Raw genomic sequence first — 14016 nt, 5'->3', positions numbered from 1 at the left:
TTTCTTGGTGGATTATTATTTATGGATCAAGAGTAAATGAGTTTTAGTCTTTATTTGTTTTTTTTTTTCTGAGTCGAAATACTTCTCTTAATTTATGGTTTTGAGAGATTGCTGAATTTATTTCATTAATTACTAAAAAATTGCTTGCGTCTGCATTTAGAAATAAGCACAATTGAAATGAATGAATTGAAATTCAACTTTCTCTTTATCAGAAATGTGTCTATCAGCTACATGATTAGCTGAATGATTGCTGGGTTTCTATTTCATATAATCTTTATTTATTTTATTTCATAAATGTATTTCATGTCACTTTCCATAAATTTTTAAATAACTTATTACACAAATATATTTCATGTATTTTTTTGCCCAATTTACTGGTACAGAGAGAAAACCACAGAATGTTTAAGGGTAATTATTATGTAGTATATAGTGAAAATATTTTGATAAACTTTATAGTGACTAGTGTCAGTGTCAGAATCTACTTAGACCTGCAACTGTTGTCAGGGTGATCTGTTTACTACCTCTGGCTCCTGCTGAGAGGATTAGATCTCAAACTTGCCTGCACCTTGGAAGCCCCGGCAGAGGTCTAAAAAATACTGATGGTTGGGTCTGAAATGTAGAGATTTTGATTTAATAGTCTGTGATCAAGCCTAGGATTTGGGATTTTTAAAAGCATCCAGAGTGATTTTTTTTTCTTTTTATTGGCAAAACAAAACAACATACGAACACGAGCATTCTTAACATACAAACACTCCATACATGGTGTACAATCAATGGCTCACAACACCATCACATAGTTGTATATTCATCGTCATGATGATTTTTTCGAACATTTGCATCACTCCAGGAAAATAAATAAAAAGAAAAAACTCATACATACTCATACAAACTCATACTTACCCCTTCCTCTCACTGACCACTAGTATTTCCATCTACCCAATTTATTTTAACCTTTATTCCCCCTATTTTTTTCTATACCCTTTATACTCCCTTTCATTGATCACTAGTATTTCAATCTCCTCAATTTATTTTAACCTTTGTTCCCCCTATTATTTATTTATTTTTAATCCATACTTTTTACTCGTCTGTCATGCCATAGGTAAAAGGAGCGAGCATCAGACACAAGGTTTACACAATGACACAGTCACATTGCCAAAGCTATGTCATTATACATTTATCTTCAAGAAACATGGCTAGTGGAACACAGCTGTACAGTTTCAGGCAGTTCCCTCCAGCCTTTCCAGAGTGATTTTAATTTGCAGCCAAGTTTGAGAATCACCACGTTGGACCATGGACCATGCTTGCACTGTAATCGATTCTCTTCCAGCAGAGAGTATAACAGACTTTCTGATAAAGGTAAAGAATGCCTCCTTTCAAAGCTTTCTGGCAAATATGTGTTATCTAAAGGTATGTCTGGTTCTCATACTTCTCTCTGGCCTCATTCACCCTCCTCCATTCATTCTTATGTGCAAGGGGCTTTGCCATTTTAGATTCCTGACTTCCCACCTGCTTCTGATCATGCCTTAAACCACATCCCTCTGTAATACCTCAACATTTCAGGGCAATCCCAGGTTCCTTTTCACCTCTGGAAATTGCTCCCCGCCCTGGCTCCCAGCCTTTCCTAGCAATAATGCCATTCATATTTCTGATCACACCTTGATTTTGAAAACACTTTTCACTTTAAGGAATAAATAACAAGGAATATTTTAAAAAGGTTTTGTATGGAAATGGTAGTAATTAGCTCAAATGAAGTGCAGAAATTTGATGCCCCTTTCCTAGGAAAAAAACTATGAAAATCTAGAAAGTTGCAGCCCAAAATTAAATAATCAGTTGCTTTTCCTTTGCAATGGGAAACAAATATAATCTGTTCTTGAAATTGCTATAGCTACCTATTGAAAATCCAGGAGATAAAAGAGATTGAAATGACCTTAGCTACCTATTCAAAACACAGGAGATAAAATTCTCAATCTGAGAATGAGTTCGGAGAAGTAATATGGATATTTAGTGGGAAATCTATTTGAACTCAAGCATCTTGCTCTTAATTCAAACATATCTACTTCACCATATGATGCTAACAAATATGACTAAAAATTTAATACATGAACATAGATTGACATAGTTTGTTATTTTAATAAAGTAAGTGATATCCTAGGATAAGTTTATGAATATTTCCACCACTTAAATATTCATGAGAAATATTCAAATACATTGGGAATTGTTGACTAAAACCATGATGTTCCTTTTGTACATTTTAAGATTATAGTGAGGTTTTTAGACAAAAGCTGCATAGTCAAAACAGAAAATTAAAAAAATTCAGCAAAGTACAAAACAAAAATTCCTAGTATTATACCTCTACCTAAGCCAACAACTGTTACATTTTAATATGGGTCCTTCATATAAGAGTGTGTGTGTCTATATTCATAAATTCAGATTTTACATAAAACAGGTTCACAATGTACACAAAACTTAGTGTCTAGGTGCTTTTAAAATTCTGTATCAATCTTTCAGGCTTCAAATCTTCACCTATTCCTACACTCATTATATTAAAGTATAGTATATAAACCTGGTCGGTTTTACAAATTCGCAAAGGGCTGAGATAATATGCAAATGCAACTTTACATATCAATGTGTGGAAACTGGACAGACCACAGTTCAAATAAGGAAGTAGACTCTGCAAAACTAACTTGCACACTCATTGTCCAAGTTACAGCATCTTCAGGGTCACTGTGTACCAGTCGTGCCAACTCCTTCCAATAAACATGGTAAGTAATGGACTTTATGACTCTCCTTTGCCTCCTGGCAAACGTGCTGATCTTCTATAGCTAGGGCAGAGAGGGGTAGAGATGCTGGGCGGCCAGGTCCTCTGAGCCTTTGGAATTCTCGCTTTTCCCCTGGTTTTTCTTCCTGCTAATAAGGCTGTTGAGTCTCTATTATACCAGTGGAGAGACTGTGGCTTGAGGAGTTCCCTTTTCTGCTTCTAGCCTTCAGAATAGAGGAAGAGCTGTGGCTTACAGAAAGAAAAGTTGCGTTCTTTGTCTTTGCCTCTTAAGATACCTGTGTGCCAGAACCAGCAATATAGTCAAGTTTCCTTTTATGAGCTGCTTTAGGTCCCAGAAGAGGATCTGAGATAGATGTTGGACAGTATTTCTGATGATGAGTGCCATTTTGATAACTTGGTGGGCTTTACAAAAGGAGCTTTTTAATTTAAAAATTGCATTTTTCTATTTTAGTTAAGGGGAGCAGATGAAGTGCATGCACTCCAAACCATAGGGATAGGTTGTGTTCCCAAAGTTAACCTGAAGTCATTATTTGGAGCTCAACTTAAAATACTCATTGCGTCCCAGTTGTACTATGAAAACCAGTTAACCTGTAACATAGCTCAGCGATAGCATCAATATTATGCTGCATAGTTTCCCCTTATTTCTCTGGGAAAATTGGCTACAAAAATACATATGGTATTCTTATGCTCCTGGGGTCTGGAAGGGAGCCAGCTTCCTGTCACACACCTTCCCCCACACACACCGCAACCCCAGAAGACTGGAGATTTGTTATCCCTTTTCTTTTATGGAGAAGACTATTTCCTTTTGATGAGAAGACAGGCATTGATTGAAACAGTGACTCCTACAGGTATTCCAGAGGGGGGGTGAGGGGGGCTGTACATTGTGGACATTCAAATGAGGGGCCGAGGGTTTACAGGATGTTTTTGTGTTCTGGTAGCTCTTTCTGCCAGGATGTGGAAGGTGGTAGAGGTGAGACCACATAACAGGGCCACGAAGGAGTGAGGGGGAAGCAGGAAAGAGTGATGGGGTCAGAGCTGCTCAAGTCATAGGGAAGGGGAATGTCCAGTGGTGGAGGACAGAGCAGCACCCTACCCTCGCTGCAGCCACACCTGCAGAGACAGGCGGTCACAGGCTCAGGCAGGACTTAAAAATCCCCTCTGGGATTTCCAAACTAAGACGATAGGTTCAGGATTCTTAAAAAAACAGTTTGACCTTGATAACTGATAGTCTCTTCAAAAATAAATGAGGGCACTATGGTTCCCAAAGAGCTATTTGGGTTTTCTTAGGGGAAACAATATAATATCAGTAAAAGAGGAAGTCTAATTGGATAGTGTATATTTGGTGTAATACGTAAGCAGTGTTTTTCTTTAAAATTTAGTTTTTCTTTTTATAAAAATAAACTTATTATTTTAAAAACTCCTTAACAATAAGGTGACAGAAAATAGGCAGAAATGTAACTAAATATTTTCCATAGTCCTATTACCTAAGGGGACAATCGTTGTTAAGCTAGTATAAATCCTTCCAGAATTTTATCTATTTAAATACATATTTTATAAATATAATTTTCTATAAGTGCTATCATATTTTTAAAATTTTATTGATAAAATCAATCAGCATGGAATATGAACATCTTTTGTTCATCGCATAGTTGTATATTCATCATCATGATCATTTCTTAGAACATTTGCATCAATTCAGAAAAAGAAATGAAAAGAAAACAGAAAAAATTCATACACACCATACCCCTTGCCCCTCCCTTTCATTGATCACTAGCATTTCAATCTACTAAATTTATTTCAACATTTGTTTCCACTATTATTTATTTATTTTTAAATCTGTGTGTTTTACTCATCTGTCCATACCATAGGTAAAAGGAGCATCAGACACGAGGTTTTCACAGTCTAAGTGCTATCATGTTTTATAAATCATTTCCTCACCTGCTTTTAAAATTTAACGTATCTTGAATGATTTCTGAGTTATATCATGCATATAAAATCATTTTTAATAAAATCACTTAAAATCATATTAATACAATATTGTAATCATTTTTAATGACTGCACAGTTTTCTATAATTTATTTATTATGATCTGTATTGCTGGAAAGATAGGTTGCTTCTTTATCATATAATAAATAAGAGTGTCAGACGCATATTTTTATATACGTTGTCTATTTTCCAAGGACAGAGCTACTGGAAGTATAGCTAGATAAAAAGAAATGCAAATATGTAAGACTTCTATCAGAAGTTATCCTATGGTTAAATAACATATTTTAAGTTTACTTACTATGTAGTTGCACAGTAGATAAATTTCCCAGTTGCAATTAGAACATATACCTCTCTATTTTTGTGGCATGTCAAAGTTACACTTATAAAAGGAGGATTTTTCTCTTTATTCCCCTTTCCCGCATGGTCCCTGGCATTCTGCAATGGGCTACAGAAAGGTGCCTGCATAGTAAGGGGAGGAAAACTCTACTTTTTCTCTGAGAAAGACAGTTGAAAGGTCTTGCTTCATAGGTATACTAACTTCTTATGTACGAGCTTTGTTTACTGCTGTGTTTTATTTTCACGTCACTTAAACTCTAAGTTGTTTTTTGCTATTCAACAAGAACGATGATGGTGAGGATGATGGTGGTGATGATGGTGACCGGAACTATCCCGTAGGGTTGTTGTTTTGGGAGTGAGTAAGATTGCATCCTTACGGCACCTGTTAGAGTGCAGCCACCTGTCAGACACTGGTTTCCTTCCCTCTAGCCCCAAATAATTTCCTAAGGAGGCATAGAAACCTATAGTAAGCAAGAAGAAGGATAATAGTGGCAAGTTAACATTTGTGGCTGCTATGTACTAAATCATTAAATCGCCATAATAATCTCTACAATAATAATTAGCATTATCCTTATTTTATAGCTGAATAAACTGAGTCTTGGAGAGGTTTGGTAACTTGTTCACAGTTATACACTAGTAGATATTGGGACTGGAATTTGAGTCCAGTTCTATCTGCTCTCAAAGGCTGAGTGTTTCTACATTAAACCACAGCAGGGGAAAAGAAAAAATGGGTGTAGAGGAAGACAACGCGGTGGTAGGAGAAAAGGCCAGGGCTAGAGTTTAGGAGGGCGAGGAGCCCCGACCTCAGGCTCGCAGCCATCACAGATAGATTTGGGAAGCAGCTGCCATAGCTGCTTCTGCTATCAGCACCACTAATGCTCACTTTACTGAAATATTAGAGGGCCCATATGGATGAGAGATTGAACGGGTTCCTAGCTTAGTTGTTCTCCTCTCCAGGGTTTGGGGGGCGGATTAACTATCTTCTGGAAGCTCACCTGGTATATTACTGAAATACCCAACCCCCCACCTCCTCCAGGCTGGACTGTCCAGGAAGGGAGCAATTGGAGACCGGGCCTATGTCACAGTCTATGTAGTTATCAGGAAATTCAACTCTACTTACTCTTTCCCTGTAACTTATTGGGTAGCATGGCAGGGAACTGTGGGAATGAAGCTCAAAGGCACTTAGGGATTTTTGATGACAGCACATAAGATATACCTATCAATGTTTCTTTAGACATGTGGTGCTGGGCCTCTCCTACCCAGCAAGGACCCCAGGCCCTCAAGCTGTTCAGTAAAGGCACAGATTTGGCCTAGCTGTTCCCAGATGTTCTTTTTTCGAAAATATGATTCCACATTTTGGAAGTAACAGTGAGGGAAAGCACAAAAGGACACTCCTTTCAGACATCAACCCCTGTAGGAATTGACTTACTCTGCAGCCTTAAGGAAATCATCTCAATTTCCCAGTCCTCAACCAGAAATCATGCACTGATGCCTGCACACTTGAGTATTCCACAAATTGGCATTTAGATTTGTAAGTTTTCTGAAAAAATGCAGAAGCAAATGTTCTAATCATACACACATTTTTGGATGCTCATGGTTAGTACAAAAAAAAAAGCTTTTTTATGTGTAAACTTTAGAAGGTTTTAAAAAACGAAGTTAAAAGAATTTTTTACTCTGCCCCTTTAATTCAGTTTTCAATTCGCATGTGGACTACTAAGAGAAGAAATGTGCTCAAGCTGTGTTATCAGCCTTCATTCATCCAACAAAGGTTTATTGAGCCCCTACTCCATGCTGGGACTCTGCTAGGCACAGGAATGCAAGGTGAACATCACATACAGTATCCTGGCTACCTGGAGCTTACATTTGCTGCAATGGCTCTCAAATTTTTGCATGCACTGGAACATCCTTGAGGGTCGGGGGTGGGGCCTGAGAATTTGCATTTCTAATAAGTTCCCAAGTGAAACTGAGGCTGCTGGTTCTTGGAGGAACACTGTCCCATGGACATAATAGATGAAAAGCTAATCAAAGTAAACAAAAAGGTACAATGCTTTGTAATCATCTCTGAAGGAGACAAGTAAGAATCTGAGATAGAAAATAGAAGGGACACATCCTCTTTACATAGAAGTCTGCTTTCCTCTGAAGTGATAATTAAACTAAAGCAGAGGTTCTCAACTCTAGCTCCACATGAGAATGACCAAAGCTTAACAGTCCCAAGCCCCATCAGAGATACAAAGGAATACCAGGATGGCTAGAGGAGAAGCAAGACAAGAGGAGAAAAGAGGTAGATTTTAAGAAATTGGCAGCGGCCACGTAATAGCTGGGTCTTGATGGTCATGATAAGGAACTTGGATCTTATTAGCTGTTGAAGGCTCCTAAGCAGGGGAATGGGTCATGTTACATGGTTTACCTTTGGAGGATAGGACTACTTTGAGAAATATTATATCAATGAAGTGTTATGCGTCTACTCCAAACAGCCTTGGTATGGCTTGGGTTTAAATAGAGGATTTTTTTTCCTTCATCTTTAAAAATTGTGGCCCCAAATGTTAACACACCTAAGTTAGAGAATAAATGTAAGGTTTCTGAGGGCAATGAGTCCTGGGACCTATGAAGAAATAACTTGAGGGGTTAAGATGGAGATAGAGTCTGGTGTACTAGGGAAATCAGAAAGTATAGGAAATTAGACTAGAAAGATCCCTGCAAGAACTTCAATTCAACACACTCTTGAAGGAGTGAGGTGATTCTTAACCTTTTCATGTAAACTGGAGGGGGCCAATCCCAACCATGAATGATATGCTAATATCTCAAAATCCACATTCCTCCCCAATTCCTCACCCCTTCTACAAAGGGGCCACCTACCCTTAACAGCAAGATCTTGTCCAACGTGTTACAAAATTCCTGTGTATACAAGAGAGTTTAAGCCAAGGATAAGAGGCTCAGATTCTGAGAGGTATGTTTCATTCATATAGCACACTAATGTATATAGGAGGAAATTGGAGCATATTTTAGAGTAAACTACATTTGTGGCACCCCTGTTCTTGAAATGAATGGGAGTGGGCTCCACTTCTTTATTTGGTATCTTAGATATCAGTCTCTCAGTTCTTGGAGGAGCATTTCATCTGCCCTTCCGTTCCCCTCATGCTCTTCTCTTTTTTGACTATCATATTATGACACTTCCAAACACACGGAAAATAATAGGAACCACACCCTGATTTAGCTAATATTACTATTTTATGCAATCATTGTAAAATATAAAAAAGACAAAGTTGGGGCCCTCTTTATATCCGTTCCCAGTTCCAGTCCCCTCCCTCTCACTTTTATTCTGAAAGTGACATCTTTCTATGTTTTTGTACCTTTTTTTCATCTACATGTATCCATAAAATATAGTACTGCTTCAATTGGTCTTATTCTTTATGACTTCTGCAATTTGCCTTCTCTCACTCCACATTGGTATAATTTCAAGATATATCCATTTGGACCCATCTGGTTCATTCTATTGATTTGCATTGTATTCATAGATTTTCCAGCTTTTGGTCTGTTCCCATTATTTTCCCTTTCAGACTGTGATCCAATGAACATTCTTGTCTATGGAAGGTGTGGTCACCTTCAAGTTTACTGAATTTTAGCAAATTGTTCTCCAAAGCCATTGTAATAATTTCCTTCCTACCAACCTTGTATGAGAGCTACTACTTCTCTGCATAATCCCTAAAACTTGATATTGCCAGTTGATGACAGATTTTGAAAAATTGTATTTCATATAATGTTGTTTCAATTTTAATTTTCCTGATTACCATTGAGATATAACACATTTTTGTAAGCTTATTGACCTTCAGTTAGCCTCTTTTGTAAATTCTCTCTTCAGACTATTTGTCCATTTCTCTTGCAGATTATTCTTTCACGTTGATTTATAGGAATTCACTTTATCTCCTGTATCAGTTATATGCATTGTAAATTTTATTTTCCAGGTCTATAGCTTTTATTTTTTACTTTAATTTGGGTGTCTCTTTTTATATAGAAATTTTAAATCTTAAAGCAATTAAATTTTTAAAAAGCCTTTTATCATTTCTGCTTTTGATGCCCTTTCAAAGAAGTTTTCCTATCTTTTCTTCTAAATGTTTTAAAGGTGTGATTTTCATGTTTAGTTTTTTAATCACATGGACTTTATTTATGGTGATGTTAGGTAGACATCGAATATTTTCCCATAGGATAAAATAATTGTTGCAGTAGCATTTATTTTATTATGTTCTTTTCTCCCACTGCTTTGCAATGCCTCCCCTATCGTATGTCCATTTCCCATTCATGAATGGCTCTGCTTCTAGGCCCTTAACTCTCTAGATTCCTAATATATCTCCTAATATTCCATGTTCATATTTCTTCTTGCACGACTATATATATACTCTTACCTGTGAATTTGTCTAATGATTTTTTAATAAGTATTTCTGCTATCCTCCCCAAAACAGCCAGCATCTTTAAGTCCCCATTAAATACAATCCTCCAACCCTATTTCTAGTTCTTTAAAGTTGTACTTTGAAATATTGTACATTTCGTTGGCCAAAGTCAATCATGCGGTCATGTTTGGGCATGAAATAGGGATGTTTAATCCTCCTGACTTTTGGATCAAGGCAAAGAAGTACACCAATTTGAAAGAGCAGTAATATGGTACACTACAATGTCTGTTGTTCTTTTCATCACTGAAAAATTCTTTCTTTTGACTTCATTCTTCAATGAAAGTTGAGCTGAGTATAAATATTCTAAGTTGATGGCTACTATATTGCAGCATTTTACAGTCCTTACACCATTGGCTTCTTTTTTTTCTTTTGTATGCTGTATGGCGGGGTCACATTTCATTATTTTTCCATGTGAGTATCCTGTTATTGCAGCACCCTTTGTTGAAATTTTGTTTTGTTTTTTGTTTGTTTGGTTTGCTTATTTGTTTGTCTTTTGGGGAAGTGCATGGGCTGGAAATTGAACTTGCGTCTCCTTTATGGCAGGCAAGAATTCTACAACTGAACTACCTTTGCACCTCCACCCCATTAGCTTCTGGCTTCTTATTGCTGACGTAAGTTTACTGTCAAGCCTAATTGTCATCCCCTGTAGGTGAAATTCTATAATTCTCTCTAAAATGTTTCCTTTATCTTTTTGTTCTGCAGTTTTATTATGCTTCATAGAAATGTGAATTTATTTTTATCTATCCTGTTTGGTATTTGGGGAATCAATCTAAAGCAAGGGTCTGCAAATGTTTTCCATAAATGGCCAGATATTAAAATTTTTAGGCTTTGGTGGCACCTTGGTGTTTGTGGCAACTTGTGGTGGATGGAATTATGTCCCCAGTTTGAACATATTCTTGGTCCTGGTCTACCACCCCCAGTAGAGAATCACTGGTCTATCCCAAGGCAATTCTTGGCAATAGGTCATTTAGTCCCTTTTCACAGTAATGAAGAAGGTAAAAACATGTCTGTCCCTGTTCTTGGTTTCACACTATAACCCTAGCTCAGGATTTCAGGTTACCCTACAGGAGCTGAACTCACAAATTATTTCATACCGTGCACCCAACAGCCTTGCCAGCCCCCCAGTCTAACTTACCACCTGGGTTTCTGTGTTCTGTTTCTGATACAGAATGGCGTATCTTCTTTTTGAGTGTAGCTATAGCTTTAATTCTTTCTTGCTTTATATTCTATCTGTCATTGGCACATGGTTAAGTCAGAGAGGGTGAATTTCCTGACCAGAGGTTGACACCTCTTTTCTATCTTCTTTCCCTCACTTCCCTTTAGCATTACATCTTTCCTTTCTCTCTTTTCCTCTCAGTCTTGACTAAGCGGTAGTGGGTGAAAAGTGGGGGGAATGTGTCAGCATCAGACTTAATGAGATGTTGGGAGAATTAATTACATTCCTCCCAGGTCTCTTCTGCCCCCTCCACACTTTCCCAACCCTAGTAAGACAAGGGTTTTCAAAGTGGGCTCCCTCACCCACAGAATCAGCATCACCTGTGAACTTACCAGAAATTAGCAGGTGCCACACAAAATCTACTGAATAAGAAACACCCATGTATTAACAAGCCCTCATGCGATTCTGATGCAAGCTAAACTTTGAGATCCATTGTACTAAGACTTCACTAAAGAAACTTTGGATCAGGGGTTCTCAATCTGAAAAATACATGGTTGCATATACCCCACCTTCCCAGAAATTCTGATTCAGCTGACCTTGGTGGGGGCTAAAGTACTCATATTTATTTTTAAACTCCTAAAATGATTCTAACATCCAGCCAACGTTTTCTTTAGTTATTCTCTTACTGTTCAGCCCATTTTGAAGATCACTTATGCCAACTTTTATCCCCAGGGTTTCTGGAATCCCAAGCTGAAATTGGTAAACTATTGGTGAACAAAGTCTAAATTTAATGTGCTGTAGAGCTGGAGTCCTTGAATTTGAATCTCAACTCTACCCATTACCAGCTACGTGAGCTATTTACTAGCTCTGTGCCTCAGTTTCTCCATATAAAAAAGGGATGAATAACTATTCTTAGTAATGGTTGTCATAAAGATTACATAAAATTACATATAAATGTCTTTAAAATAATGCCTGTCACATGTCAAAAGCAATACAAAAATTTCCTAAAATTTTTTTTGTAGGTAAAATACTCAAAGAACCTGCAAAACAAACTTAAGTAAGTGTTTTGAGTGGGGAAGGTGGGGTTCAAAAAGTGTTTAAAGAATAGTTCCAAAACCTTTTTTTATTTTAAGACCCTCTTTTTCTCAAAAATGTTATTTACTCTTTAAAAATGCTGATTGAATAAAAAACTTTAAAATTTTTTTCAGAATTTTACTGTATGCCTTTTGATGCAGACTTGTGGAAGTGTAGCGCCATAGTTCTGGAATCAACGGTGTACAGTGAGATTTGAACTACAAAAAACTGATAAACCATCAATGAATTCAACACTTATATAAGTCCTGGCACAGAAGAAAAGATGTGGGGTTGAACAAAATATTTGCGGAATTTGAGCTATGCAGACATTTATTTGAATGAATCTAGTTGAAATCTGGTTAGAACCCTTTGATATATATTTGGGAGGCTTGATTTATGTGAGTAGTTTTCTTTTGTCAATATGTGAACATAGTCCAAAAGAACTATGTCCATATATAAGCAATTTTCATCATTACGACTTCGGAAGAAAGATAGTAGAATTCATCCCAAGAGGACATTCATCAGATAGAAACTAATTTTACCACACACACCCACCAATGCATGATAAGGCTGGGTGGAGTTTCCTCACTAGCAGAGTATAGCTACCAATACAACAAGGCTGAGATAGCCACAGTTCAAATTAGTCACCTAGAGGATGGGAAATGGGGATTTTCCAAACTATCTAATTGTTAACTATCAAGCAGACAAAGGAAAGACTGTGAGGGTGGAATTGTTGTAACTTCTGTTTTCTAAGCAAAGTCCACCTACAGTCACTGAGAATGGTGTTTCTAGCTTAAATGGTATTAATTCTCAATAGACACCAAGAATCAGCAAATATGAGCAAGCATTGATTGAAATTGACAAGTAGGGCAAAGAGAGTAGCGGTGTCCAGGAGGTAGCCAGAATAACCATCAAATTAAGCATGAAAAACCAACTATAATTTATACATGTCTTGATGCTTCTGTATCCCTATTTTTCTCACTCTTCTTCCCTTCCACATGGTAAAGTACTTTAATTTGAAGCCACGTACACAAAACAGTGGACTGCCAGCATGTCCATGGAAAATGATGTTTTGATCAGAAACAAAATTGTTTACTCACGTCTTTGAGTTCATTATAGACAGTCAATCCCAACAGATAAAGAGGGTAATATTTCCTTCATGAGCAAGCAAGTTGCAAAAACTAGAAACATACTTTGCATTTGTAATATCTGATCTGTGCTACTGTTTCCATTGTTAAGGTCTGTATTTAACTAAGTGGTTATAAATACTGTGCCCATATGTATTCATCCTTACAGAAAGGTCCTATTTAACAGTATACTATTTCAGTTACTGTAATAAATTAGTACCTTTAAGTAAATGGACCCCCAGAGGAGGCAAGGAGAGATGCTGGCTAAAATACAGGGCTCTGGAAGCCAGCAGGCAGAGGTTGGAAGCTTTGCCCTGACTACAAATTCTCAGTTTGCTCAAGTTCTCTGTATAGCTCTGCTGTTTTAGTTTGCTAAAGTTACCAAAATGCAATATACCAGAAATGAGTTGGCTTTTACCATGGAGGTTTATTAACTTACAAGTTTATAGTTCTGAGGCTGTGAAAATGTCCAAATCAACACATCAGTAGGTGATGTTTTCTCCCTGAAGACCATCTACTGGGGACCCACAAAGCACATGATGGCATCTACTTGTCTCTCCTTCTCTCCCAGGTTTTATAGCTTCCAGCTTCTGGTTTCTATGGCTTCCTCTCTGCCTCGGTGGTTTCTATTTTTCCTGTATGTCATTCTCTGTCAGCGTCTCTGGCTTTTCTCTTTCTGCTTCTCTGAATTTCATCTCTTATATAGGACTCCAGTAAGAAAAGTAAGACCCATCTAACACATGCCTCAACTGAAATAACCTCACCAAAAGGCCCCACCCATGATAGCTTATCTCATGTGATGGAGACAGAGATAGGTCATGCCACAGCATATCATAGACGGCCTGCAATCCACCACAGAGTCCCACAGACTTCAGAGGATGCATGGTCCTGCTGTCATCTTGATTCAAACTGCTAACTTTCATAACTGTGAGACAATACATTGCTGTTGATTAAAGCCCCCCACTTTATGTTATTTAGTTATAGCAGCCAGAGCAAACTGAGACAGCCACTTTTTTCAATAATGGATTTTTAAAAAAAGATGAATGGATGAATGGATAAGGATGTAATAAAGGAAAGGCTTGAAATTTTCATAATAAAATATGGAGATAATTA

The 14016-nt window shown here is 37.3% G+C and overlaps 1 protein-coding gene across 4 annotated transcripts in view; it reads left to right on the top strand.

Moving 5' to 3' along the window:
• Positions 1-14016, top strand: part of FYB1 (FYN binding protein 1) — a 170519-nt gene that overhangs the window by 3123 nt on the left and 153380 nt on the right. The window contains exon 1 of one of the 4 annotated variants that reach the window (XM_077117037.1): positions 2650-2762. The exons of the other annotated variants lie outside the window; for them this stretch is intronic. Coding sequence (XP_076973152.1) covers positions 2760-2762 — 3 coding nt within the window. The 5' untranslated portion in view covers positions 2650-2759. Of the gene's footprint in view, positions 1-2649; positions 2763-14016 lie in introns of those variants that run through there. 4 annotated transcript variants of the gene reach the window in all.

This window comes from Tamandua tetradactyla, chromosome 9, assembly GCF_023851605.1.
Source record: "Tamandua tetradactyla isolate mTamTet1 chromosome 9, mTamTet1.pri, whole genome shotgun sequence".
NCBI lineage: Eukaryota > Metazoa > Chordata > Mammalia > Pilosa > Myrmecophagidae > Tamandua > Tamandua tetradactyla.
The sequence above is the reverse complement of the archived record's forward strand: the minus strand, read 5'-3'. Positions and strand labels throughout refer to the sequence as shown.